The 12291-nt window shown below is 49.1% G+C and overlaps 1 protein-coding gene across 5 annotated transcripts in view; it reads right to left on the bottom strand.

Moving 5' to 3' along the window:
- Window positions 1-12291, bottom strand: part of numbl (NUMB like endocytic adaptor protein) — a 41228-nt gene that overhangs the window by 7140 nt on the left and 21797 nt on the right. For 3 of the 5 annotated variants that reach the window (XM_068316622.1, XM_068316619.1, XM_068316620.1), the window contains exons 2-7: window positions 4660-4810; window positions 3307-3381; window positions 2919-2993; window positions 1502-1642; window positions 644-839; window positions 301-570 (exon numbers count right to left, since the gene is read on the bottom strand). In XM_068316622.1, the coding sequence (XP_068172723.1) occupies window positions 301-570; window positions 644-839; window positions 1502-1642; window positions 2919-2993; window positions 3307-3381; window positions 4660-4785 (883 nt within the window). In that variant the 5' untranslated portion in view covers window positions 4786-4810. Of the gene's footprint in view, window positions 1-300; window positions 571-643; window positions 840-1501; window positions 1643-2918; window positions 2994-3306; window positions 3382-4659; window positions 4827-12291 lie in introns of all 5 variants that reach the window. The other 2 variants (XM_068316623.1, XM_068316621.1) reach the window with 2 other exon arrangements.

Below are 12291 nucleotides of genomic sequence, written 5' to 3'. Positions count from 1 at the left end.
TTACTAATGATTTAATGATTCAGTATTCGTGTCAGACAGACGTAAAGTGGAGGAAAATGACGTAAATTTCTATTTTTCCGTGTATTTTTTTGTGAAAATTGACGTATAATCGAGAACGACGTGACTCCAAACGACGTGAACCGAGTTCCTCTTCCCACACCTCCACACTCCTTCAGTTCATTTTCATTCTTTCATTTTGACACCATCAACCCCAAATGAACAGGAGTTTGTTTGTTTTTTAAAGGTCAGGTCACTACCGCGCTCCCAGCTGCCGCCCCCATCATGAACCTGCCGTCTCACCGGGGTTCTTGGCCTGGAAGTCGGTCTTGCGCTGCAGCGTTGAGGGCAGGTCGTTGAGGCGGAGCGACAGCTGCCGTTTGAAGGGGGAGTTCTTCTGGCTGAGCGCCGGGAACCCCCGGAACGACCCCTGACGCACCAGCTGCTCGATGGGCGCGTGGCGCCGCGGGATGGCGTGGGGTCCGCCGGGCTCCTGCCGCTCCATGGGAGACGCCGCCCCCTCCGGAGGGGAGGCGGAGCCAGGCGGGAGGGCGGGGATGGCAGACGGTTGGTCTGGAGGAAGGAAGTAGTGCAACGTCAGGCCACGCCTTCAGGACGCGTTCAGTCGGCGTCCGCGCCTTCCTACCTTTCTTCTTATCGTCTCGCTCGCCGGCGCCGCCCTGCTGGCCGCAGGAGGAGTGGCCTCTGAAGGAGCCCTCGCGTACGAACGAGGTGCGGCTGGCGTCGAAGGACGCCGTCACGCCACACTCCTTCTCCCGCCGCTGCTTCCTCTCCAGGCAGGCGGCGAAGGCGCAGCCGACGGCGTGGCTCAGCCGCTCGCCCTGAGGGGCGACAGACACCGATCGATTAGCTTCACACGGATCAATCACTCCTCTCACCGCCCTCATGTCTTCCTCACTACCTCCATCCTCTTTGAACTTCCTCCCTCCCCAACCTCAACACCTTCATTTCCTGCACCTCCAGCTCCACTTCCTGTCTCCAATACATCGCCCTTTGTTCTAGAACAGACTTAGATTGACATTAAATAGACCTGATACAGAAACGCTCAGATTATTGATTAATTATCTATTTTAAATCTTTCTTTTTCGCCACATCCACCTGATTTAAGCCTGACTTGTCGTTCATTCCATCTCTTCCTCCCTTCTTGAAGGACGACCCTAGAAAACAGTTCAGGAGATGAACCCAGAAATAGAGATTGTGGTGGAACTAAAACCAGAGATGCACAGATGACTCCCCGTCGCTTCTGTCTAATCCCATCCTAATCCGGCGCTAGCGTCCATCTACATTAATAATCCATCTCATGGTCTAAGCTGATGAAACCAGCAAAGTGCTGAAGCCAGAACGTCTGAATGAACACAGCGTCGGAATATTTCTAGGTTTGAAACAAGAGCACGAGTTTCAGGAATTTAAACAGCAGAAAAACGTATGCTAATATGAGTAAACACAAATCTGAGGGGCAACGGAAGGCTAACTGCCCCCTCACCGAGTCCTTCAGGGCCATGAAGCAGTGACACATCCAGCGCCTGGTGGTCCCGTCTCTGCAGATGTAGGAGAAGGCTTTGTCGTAGTTTCTGTCAGGAGCGCAGAAGGACACCTTCTCAATGGTCTGGTCCACTATCAGGTCCTGAAGGACAGGAAGAGGAAGAGGAAGAGGAAGTCAGAGAGCAAAAGCAAAACAGCCAGGTCGACAGGAAACAGGAAGAGTAGTTCCTGGAGTTATGAGTTTAAGCCAATCCGTGAGTAGACATGTAGACTTTACCAACACGTGGTAAAGAACGAGATGCAGTCTCACTGATGTTGTATTCGGATTTTTTCTTGTACGTCGAACAAAAAGACGGACAGCGACCACTCGTATCTCAAAGAACTCGTATCTCGACTATAAATGACCTCTTCTTAGACGTGGGTGAAAGGAACTACATCTTCAAGCTGCTTTCGGTTAACCCCGTGTGGCCACACCCCCCACCTGCTGACACGCCCACCCATGGCAGCGTTTCATCTGCAGACGTCTCCACTACTTGCATCTTTTCAGAACAGGTTTTTTCAGCTGCTTCCTTTAGTCACCATAGAGCAGAATGAGAGGGGCCCTTCTCTTTCTCTGTCTACACCCAGGGGCCCCCAGACCCCCGGCTCACCTCTTTAGCTCCCTGAAAGCAAGAACAAGAAGAAGAAAGGGAAGAAGGAGAATGGGGGCTCACACACTCCACAGCACACTTCCTTCCTTTCCTGCAGCGTCGGTGAGAACAAAGCAGGAGGAAGAGGAGGAGGAAGAATAGGAGTCCATTCATTGTGGGCCAATCAGAGACTGAGGGGGGGTGAGGTGAAACGTCGCCCCTCATATGATGTGTGGTCTGGGTGAAGGGGACTAAAGTGTGTTTGTGGGTGAAGTCGACTCAGATTTCGTCCCAACTCAGAGTCCCCCCCCCACTCCACCCTACGAGCAGGAAACAACAGATGGAGGTGGATGTGGAGCCGCCTGGCGTCCGTACGTTCAGCGAGCGTGGGAAAGCGTTCCAACAATGGACGCGTCTACAGCTGAGTCCTGCGTGGAGGCCGAAGAGAAGGAAGGCTGAGACTCGTCAGAAGAGTTCTAGGTGTGCAGGACAGATCCCCAGAGTATGCAGGGAAACAGGAAGTGGGTGATTTATTTGGGACGACAGTAAAGATACGAGGTAATCCGTTCCAGCACCTGCAGAAAAACCCTGAACGAGAACGAGATCCGGTCTCACGGATGTTGTGTCCATCCGCCAACATCCACCCATCACCACGCTGGGACAGTCGACGCTTCTGTTGGTGTCTTCAGAAGACAGTGAGGCGACATTGATTGAAGAGAGTGGCATGGAAGGTAAAGGTAAGACACACACACACACACACACACACACACACAGAATGAGTCTTCTCACCTTGGTTTTGTCGTCCACCACCCTGAGTCCATCGGCTGAAACCCACAACACGGCCTTCACCGTCTTTTTCCCGCTCTGGAACAACAGACCAGGAACAGCAGGACGTTTATGAGTTAGCGGTGTGAACATGTTGCTAACATGTGTAGCCACACACACACACACACACACACACACACACACACACACACACACACACACACACACAGACACACACACGCGCGCGCCACAGGGTCATGTAAAATAATCATGAAGCAGCGGTTAGGAGCTGAGAGGTGGGAGATGGAAACGCTGCCATCTGGCTGGAGGAGGGCACCAAGCAGTGTGTGTGTGTGTGTGTGTGTGTGTGTGTGTGTGTGTGTGTGTGTGTGTGTGTGTGTGTGACGCTTACGACTTTCAGCTTCTTCACTGCCTCCTCACACACGTGCATCCCTCTGGACTCCTCCACCTCCACCAACCCCAGGTACTGCAGGAGGAGGGAGCACAGATGAGTCAAAGCCAGGATGAGGTTGAGTCACAGCAACGACAACAACACGACAAGACGTTCCGTGAACGTGACAAACACACACACACACACACACACGAGGCCGCGCAGGATTTGTGCGGCTGGTGAGCGGACTGGAGAGGAAAGTGTTTAATTTACTGCCCGTCTGAAGCCCCTGTGGGCGACGGAGAGCCCAAAGGGACAAATTAGAGCTGGAGTCAGAAGCTCTAATCTACCACAGACGTCCCCTGGGGTCATGTGACCGCCAGAGTTTCTGTGGAGCGTCTGAGACCCAGGATTCACTCAGAGACGATTCACTCCACAGAAAGCTGGAGTAAGGGAGTGTTTGCATTCCTCCCCCTGCCCTGGTCCTGGTCCCCCCAGGACTGTTCCACGACGGACCTGTTTGTTCTGGGGGGTCTGGTTCCTCCTCCGTTCTGAGCTTCTCTCTGTTTCCCTGACGTATCGCTGGAATCTGTCTCCTGCTCTCATCTGGAACCTCGACGTCCCCCCACCCCCGGTGGCCTCCGCCCTCACAACGTCCTGTCGTCTGATGTGTGAGGCCCCTCGCTCCTACCCCTCGCTCCTACCCCTCGCTCCTACCCCTCGCTCCTACCCCTCGCTCCTACACCTCGCTGCTACACCTCGCTCCTACACCTCGCTCCTACACCTCGCGCCTACCCCTCGCTCCTACCCCTCGCTCCTACCCCTCGCTCCTACCCCTCGCTCCTACCCCTCGCTCCTACCCCTCGCTCCTACCCCTCGCTCCTACACCTCGCTCCTACACCTCGCTCCTACCCCTCGCTCCTACCCCTACAGGACTCCTACAGGACAAACAACATTCAATCGTAGGTTCATCGTTTTCCTGGAGGAACGTTTTCTTAGTTTACCATCACGAAATGTATGAAAACATTGATTACAATATTTATATGAACAGAAGTACGTCGAGGTACGACTTGTCTGAGGTACGACTTGTCTGAGGTACGACTTGTCTGAGGTACGACTTGTCTGAGGTACGACTTGTCTGAGGTACGACTTGTCTGAGGTACGACTTGTCTGAGGTACGACTTGTCTGAGGTACGACTTGTCTGAGGTACGACTTGTCTGAGGTACGACTTGTCTGAGGTACGACTTGTCTGAGGTACGACTTGTCTGAGGTACGAGTCATCGCTCGGTCAGTATTTTTGTTCTACATGCGAGTGAAAATCAGAGGTTCTGAGGCCGAGCGGACACAGAACTGCCCCGGCGCCCGATGCTCACCCTGACGGGGAAGTTACATTTGCCCTTCCGCACCGCCTCCTCGTCGGCCTGCCACTGGTGGGGCCGGCTGGCCTCGGGCACATAGGTGGGCTTCTTCCTCCTCAGGCTCTGACGAAGCTTGTTCATCTCCGGGGTCACGTGCTCCCTGGTGCTGGAAACACGACACACTGGTGAGCACGCACACACACACAGACACACACACAGACACACACACACACGCACACACACACACACACACACACACACACACCCGTTCACAAGACACCTGAAAAGCAGCGCCACTTGAGACGAAACTCGCGTTACAACACAAGCCGGAGCGATTCCATTGATTAGCTGGAGCTCATTATGCTGTAATCACCGCTAACAAGCAGTTAGCATGTTAGCATCAAGCTCGATTCCCACCAAAACCATGTAGGGATCACACAGGTGATGAGCACAAAGCAAGTAGGCCACACACATCAGGAGCGCTCAGAGAATACTGATGGCTGCCCACACACACACACACACACACACACACACACACACACACACACACACACACACACACACACACACACACACACACACACACACACACACACACACACACATACACACACACACACACACACGTCCTAATTAGCCCATTTTGCCGCTGCTCTGCTTTAGCAATGCTAATTTCTCAGCCTGATGAAACACGACGGCGTCAAAACATGACCTGCTTAAAAATGGTAATTACTGTTTACACCCCCCCCACACACACACACACACACACACCAGGCCCCGCCCATCAAATGAAGCCCACAATCCTCTGCTTCTGACTGAAATAACTCCATCAGCTCCATTCTGACAAACTTTTGAGTAGACAGAATAAATGTCGTTTTATTTTTGACTATAGAGTATATACTTTATGTATTTCCTACCGTGCCGCGTCCTGATTGGTCATCCTGATGATAACGACCGAGTGTGAAACCACACACACGTTACTCTGAACACGTCTCATGTCCATATGGAAGCAGCGAGCACACGTCTGTGTTTACACACCAACATATATATAATAACCCAGGGTCACATGACTTCTCATCATCGCTGCTGATGAAGATGATGATGATGATGGTGGTGGTGGTGGTGATGGTGTCAAACACACATGGGCATGTGTGTAATGCAGAGCATTCAGATGCAACAGGTTCATCATCTCTGGCATGAAAGCCATGACTCACACACACACACACACACACACACACACACACACACACACACACACACACACACACACACACACACACGGAGGCCTGTGTGTGTGTCGTTTCTGGGAGTGGAGCCAGATGACTGGTGCAGCTGGCGTGGACGTCTGGGTGCGCGAAGGGTTAAAGCTAGCCCCCGGGGGGGGGGTTATGAGGCGCCGGGAAGGGGGAGGGGCTTGATCGGGAAGACGACGGCCCTCATTCGGTCTGGGACCGTCTGGTTTGGGAAGAGAAGACCTAAATGGATAAAATGAAAACGTGTGTGTGAGAGCTGGGGATTGTGGGAAATATCAGGAGGAGTAGAAAGAGAGGCGATCAAATCTGTCCTCACTGGATGACAAATTAACGTCTATTGTGATCAAACCCAGACTTTTACTAACGTAAGTGATAAAACAGACGTCCAGAAACATAAAAGCTTTTCCAGAAATGTCAGTAAATTATTTTCTGCTTTCACTGAAACATTACATGTCCAGGATTTCCTGCTTCTGTTCACTAAGTGACACTTTTAAAGACTGAACTAGTAAATAAATGCTGGAAATATCAAAATATTTGGAGAATTAGTTTGAAAAAATGTTATTGAAAACATTATTTAGCATAAATTTGTATCATTTCTGCTAAATGTGTCTGATTTTACACAGCTGGTTTATCAGAATTAGAATATCAAATTTACGATGCAGAAGTCTTAAAATCCTGAAGCGTGACTGAGATTTGGTTAATTCCCAAATTCAATTCAATTCAACTCAAATTTCTGTAAAACATCAAATTATTCTTCATGCATTTCCTATAAATTAAATCTTTTGAGTTTCTGCTTCCTGCTGCTTGAAGCTAAGCTAATTATGCTAAACTGCAGTAAAGTGTATGCTAACGCGCCGCAGAAAGCTTCTATATTTACACGGATTGACAGACAACACGGCATCCATGAGTCTGTCACAGTGGGAGGACACGACAAACACACACAGTGTGAAATTAACACCGCCTAATGGGGAGAGACATTACCCAGCATGCAACAGGGAGGGCTTTGCATAGCTGTGACCTGACTCCACACAATAAGAACCATCTGCGGGGAACAGGAACAGGGAGTGGGCTGCAGGCGAGGACGGGAAATAAAATACAAATGAATACATAAATCTGTGGGACGAATGGAGTCTTCAAACCCTGACAAGAACCGTTTAGAACCATCTAGAACCGTCTAGAGCTGTCTAGAACAGTTAGAACCGTCTAGAACAGCTAGAACCGTCTAGATCCATTTAGAACCGTCTACAACTGTTTAGAACCACCAGAACTGTCTAGAACCGTTTACACCCGCCTCGAACGGTTAGAACCATTTAGAACCGTCTAAAACCGTTCAGAACCATCTAGAACCGCCCAGACGACACAAACAAGAGGCCTTTGGATCGATCCCCATCCCGTGTCTGAGTTGAAGGTATCGTTACCGTGGAGACGGCTGACAATCATGTGATGCTGTTAGCGACTGAAGTCTGACCCCGGGTGACCTCCCTTCATCACCACTTCCTGTGTGGGCTCCTCCCTGTGCTTCCTCCTCGCTGGTGTTTCTCCTCCTCATCGCTCCGTGTGTGTGTGTGTGTGTGTGTGTGTGTGCGTGCGTGCGTGCGTGCGTGTGTGTGTGTGTGTGTGTGTGTGTGTGCGTGCAGCATTCCTTCCTGATCCAGATGTTCTGTGAGAATCAAAGACTTTGGCAGAGAAGGTCTCACCACTCCTTCATGCTCCACCACCAGATGCTCAGAAAACCCCGCCTCCCCCCTCCCTGTCACACTTATGTAACACACACACACACACACACACACACACACACACAATGAATCATGGCCACCTTCCATTACAGGAAGTAATGAGTTTGTGAACCTCCAGGGAAACAAAAATAGGACTGTGTGTGTGTGTGTGTGTGTGTGTGTGTGTGTGTGTGTGTGTGTGTGTGTGTGTGTGTGTGTGTGTGTGTGTGTGTGTTGGTTCACTGTGGACACGCTGTACCTGAGACGTGTCCACAGTGAACCACGTTTATTTCCTCTCTGGGCTCCATTAATTCTCCTGACAGGAAGGTTTCTTTCTTTCTGCCATCATTAACAGTCGTGAACACAAAACCTCGTCCTGCTGGCTGTGACAACTGTCCTCGTGCAGAGAGACGAGAAGACATTTTAGGACAACTGAGGGACGTTTGTGAAAGTGAAAGAAAAAACAGAAACAGGCAGTAGATGAAAGTACGTCACCTGAAATGTATGAATGTATGAATTTTGATGTATCTGCTGACCTCTGACTGGCCACTAACTAGTCTCTGACTGGCCACTAACTAGTCTCTAATGCACCACTAACCCTGACTGGCCACTAACTAGTCTCTGACCACTAAATAGTCTCTGACTGGCCACTAACTAGTCTCTGACTGGCCACTAACTAGTCTCTAATGCACCACTAACCCTGACTGGCCACTAACTAGTCTCTGACCACTAACTACTCTCTCAATGCCCACTAACTAGTCTCTGATGGACAACTAACTAGTCTCTGATGGATTGATTGATTCTCAAACAGTTTATATAACACTACGTTGGTGCAGGAAGGGCATCCAGCATTAAAAACTTTCCCAAACAAATCCGAGCCTTTACCTAAACATGGCTAAACGATGACGCGCTGTGGCGACTCTTCGAGGGCTGAGAACACATATGATGATATAATCAATCTAATGTTGTAACATTATACTTCCTTACATTCCAGGCCTTTTATTTTCTCTTTGTCATCAGTTTCTCGTAGGTTTTGTCGTTCATGTCTGTTCAGTCGCTTTAATCCAGACTCACCCCGGGTGATGGGAGACGATAGAAAGCTATAGAGCTACGTTATGTTCTCACACACACACACACACACACACACACACACACACACACACACACACACACACACACACACACACACACACACACATTGACCTAGTTTTTGGTCTTCCGACACTGAATGAGCCGGATGAGGACGTTGACTCCCAACATCAAACTCTGATTCATCCTCTTTCTTTATCTCCCACCGATGACAGGTGGTCTGTGTGTGTGTGTGTGTGTGTGTGTGTGTGTGTGTGTGTGTGTGTGTGTGTGTGTGTGTGTGTATGTGTGTGTGTGTGTGTGTGTGTGCGTGTGTGTGTGTGTGTGTGTGTGTGTATGTGTGTGTGTGTAGATAAACCAGAGCACTTGTGTTTAGGCTGAAGTCTGACCCAGGACAGGATGGCCTTATTAATTGCAGAAGTTTATGAGGTTGTGTAGATGTGTGTGTGTGTGTGTGTGTGTGTGTGTGTGTGTGTGGTCTGCATTCCTGAAAACAGTATTAGAGACTTATATGTGACTGTTCCCTCCACGTCTTCTCGTTCAGGACAGCTCAGTGAGGAAGGAGACGACCATTTATCAACGTTCAGACAAACAACAGCCTGAAAACGTAGACGTTGTTTTCTCAATGTGACCAATCAGGTTGGTGTTTGGACGTCTGCTCTTTCAAACACTGAACACACTGGTGCAAACTGAAATCAACGCTTCTATCTGACTTTTCATGAAATCGCAATTCACCTAATCCCAAAATCTGATCTTCAACATGTAAATTAAAACCTTGAGATACAAGTTGTTCTTTGACATACGAGTCATGTGTCCATGTATTTGGTCAACATACGAGCAAAAAGCATGTCCACTGGATAATGTTCACACCACTACACAGCAGCAGCTGGACCAGAGCCACGTGTGTGACCATCAGATTGACACACCTTATGAACACACACACACACACACACACACACACACACACACACACACACACACACACACACACGAGCCTGTTCCATAAACCACTCTATCTGAAGGACGTGGGCTGTTTCTGCCTCATTGAGATTCAGGATTGATCTACGATCCATATTTATTAAATTATCCACCATAGAACAAATCAATAGGTTCAGAACAGCATCGAACAGAAGCAGTGGAGTCCTGGAGTCAGAGCTCATCCTGTCAAACACATTTGTGTTAAAGTCAGATTCAATAGTTGGGCGACTTTCCTGCTGCGTGAAGCTTGTTTTCTAAAGTAGAGCCAACGGAGGACAGAAATATCCTGCAGGGAGGGAGGCAGAAAGGTGAGATCCGGTCTCACTGATGTGTCCATCCACCAACACGTGGTAAAGAACGAGATGCGGTCTCACTGATGGTGTATCCACCCACCAACACGTGGTAAAGAACGAGATGCGGTCTCACTGATGGTGTATCCACCCACCAACACGTGGTAAAGAACGAGATGCGGTCTCACTGATGGTGTATCCACCCACCAACACGTGGTAAAGAACGAGATCCGGTCTCACTGATGGTGTATCCATCCACCAACACGTGGTAAAGAACGAGATGCGGTCTCACTGATGGTGTATCCATCCACCAACACGTGGTGGTGTCCTGAAACACGACTCGTATCTCAGATTTTGCTCGTGTGTCAAACAAAGATATGGACAGAGCGACGACTCGTATCTCAAAGAACTCGTATCTCGAGGTACTTGTACACTTCTTTATTCTTTTCTGCTTACAGATATTTTAGAGTAATTTTTCACGAACAAACGACAGAATATCAATATTAATATAGTGTACTATAGTGCCACTCTTCCCGGCCACCATGTCGTTGATATTGATCGTGATGTATTTGCCATTGACAGCGGGACACGCCCTCTGATGCTTCATGATCTCTCAGGGCGATGCCTGACAAAAAAGAAAGCAGCTCTGATTTCATTATAGACGGTGTGCGCTGGCGAGTTTGTGACGGTCGTGTTGCATCATGGGAGGTGGGAGGGGTTTTCCTGGTGTGCACACGGCAAGGGGAGTCGAACATATTCAGGAAATGATAACCAGCTCAGACACAAACGTTTGTGTATTTCTTCACATTTAATTCATTTAATAAATCAAACATATTGATCACCTTGGATTCCGTTGTCGATAATCCAGAGACAACATGCTAGTCTGATTTATGCTACAATCAGATTAGCGATGCCGTTCCATTTGTTTTTTAGTAGTAATGTGGGACAAATCAAATGTTTTAGGACTGACCGAACATAAAACTCCAAAACGGAACAAATTAAACTCGTATCTCCAGGTTCTACGGCAACGTTTGGGTCAGATTATAATCTAATGGAGCTCCAGCAGATTAGGACAAACATGGTGACGCGCTGATGACCTGTCCTATCGGTAGGAGACGGTTGTTCTGCAGCTCACAGAGGTTTTACTGACATTCACACGTGACTCACACTTTCACAGAGACACATCACTGAGTGAGTTAATCTGGTTAATCCAGTTAATCTGGTTAAGATCATCCTAGTCTGTTCTGAAGACACCGTCGACAGGAACTCTGATGTTGTCCGAGCAGACACACAAACACACACACACACACACACACACACACACACACACACACACACACACACACACACACATTATTCTCCTGCAGGTTTATCACTCTGTGTCACTTTCCCTCCTGCCACTGGTTCAGTTCACACCCCGTGTGTGTGTGTGTGTGTGTGTGTGTGTGTGTGTGTGTGTGTGTGTGTGTGTGTGTGTGTGTGTCTGAGTAGGTTGCAAGATACAAAAGATTAACATAACAACAAAATCCAAATCCCTCGCTGTCCTTGGAACAGGAGAGGACACACACCACGCTACGCACACACACACAAACACACACACACACACACACACACACACACACCACGCTACATACACACACATCATGCTCCCACCCGTGTCGGTATTTATGTGTCCATGAGTGCATGTGTGTGTCTGCATCTGGGACAGGAAGTGTGTGTGTGTGTGTGTGTGTGTGTGTGTGTGTGTGTGTGTGTGTGTGTGTGTGTGTGTGTGTGTGTGTGTGTGTGTGTGTGTGTGTGTGTGTGTGTGTGTGTGAGTTTATCTAAACATGGTCCAGTCAAGCATGAAGTGGAGCACTCCAGTCGATACACTGCTGTATCGTACACACACACACACACACACACACACACACACACACACACACACACACACACACACACACACACACACACACACACACACACACACACACACACAGGCCGTGTTCCTCTTTGTATTTGGTCCAATCCGTTACGATGCCACAGGCTCATGGTTCAGCCCCGGGGTCAGAGTTCAACCCCAGCAGGGGGCATTTCACACCAACACACACTGACACACAACGACACACCAAACACACACCAAACACACACCCACACACACCAAACACACCCACACACACCAAACACACACCAAACACACCAAACACACACCAAACACACACCCACACACACCAAACACACCCACACACACCAAACACACACCAAACACACCAAACACACACCAAACACACCAAACACACACCAAACACACCAAACACACACCAAACACACCAAACACACACC

The sequence above is a fragment of the Antennarius striatus genome, chromosome 6, assembly GCF_040054535.1.
Source record: "Antennarius striatus isolate MH-2024 chromosome 6, ASM4005453v1, whole genome shotgun sequence".
Lineage (NCBI taxonomy): Eukaryota > Metazoa > Chordata > Actinopteri > Lophiiformes > Antennariidae > Antennarius > Antennarius striatus.
This window is presented reverse-complemented; position numbering and strand designations above follow the sequence as displayed.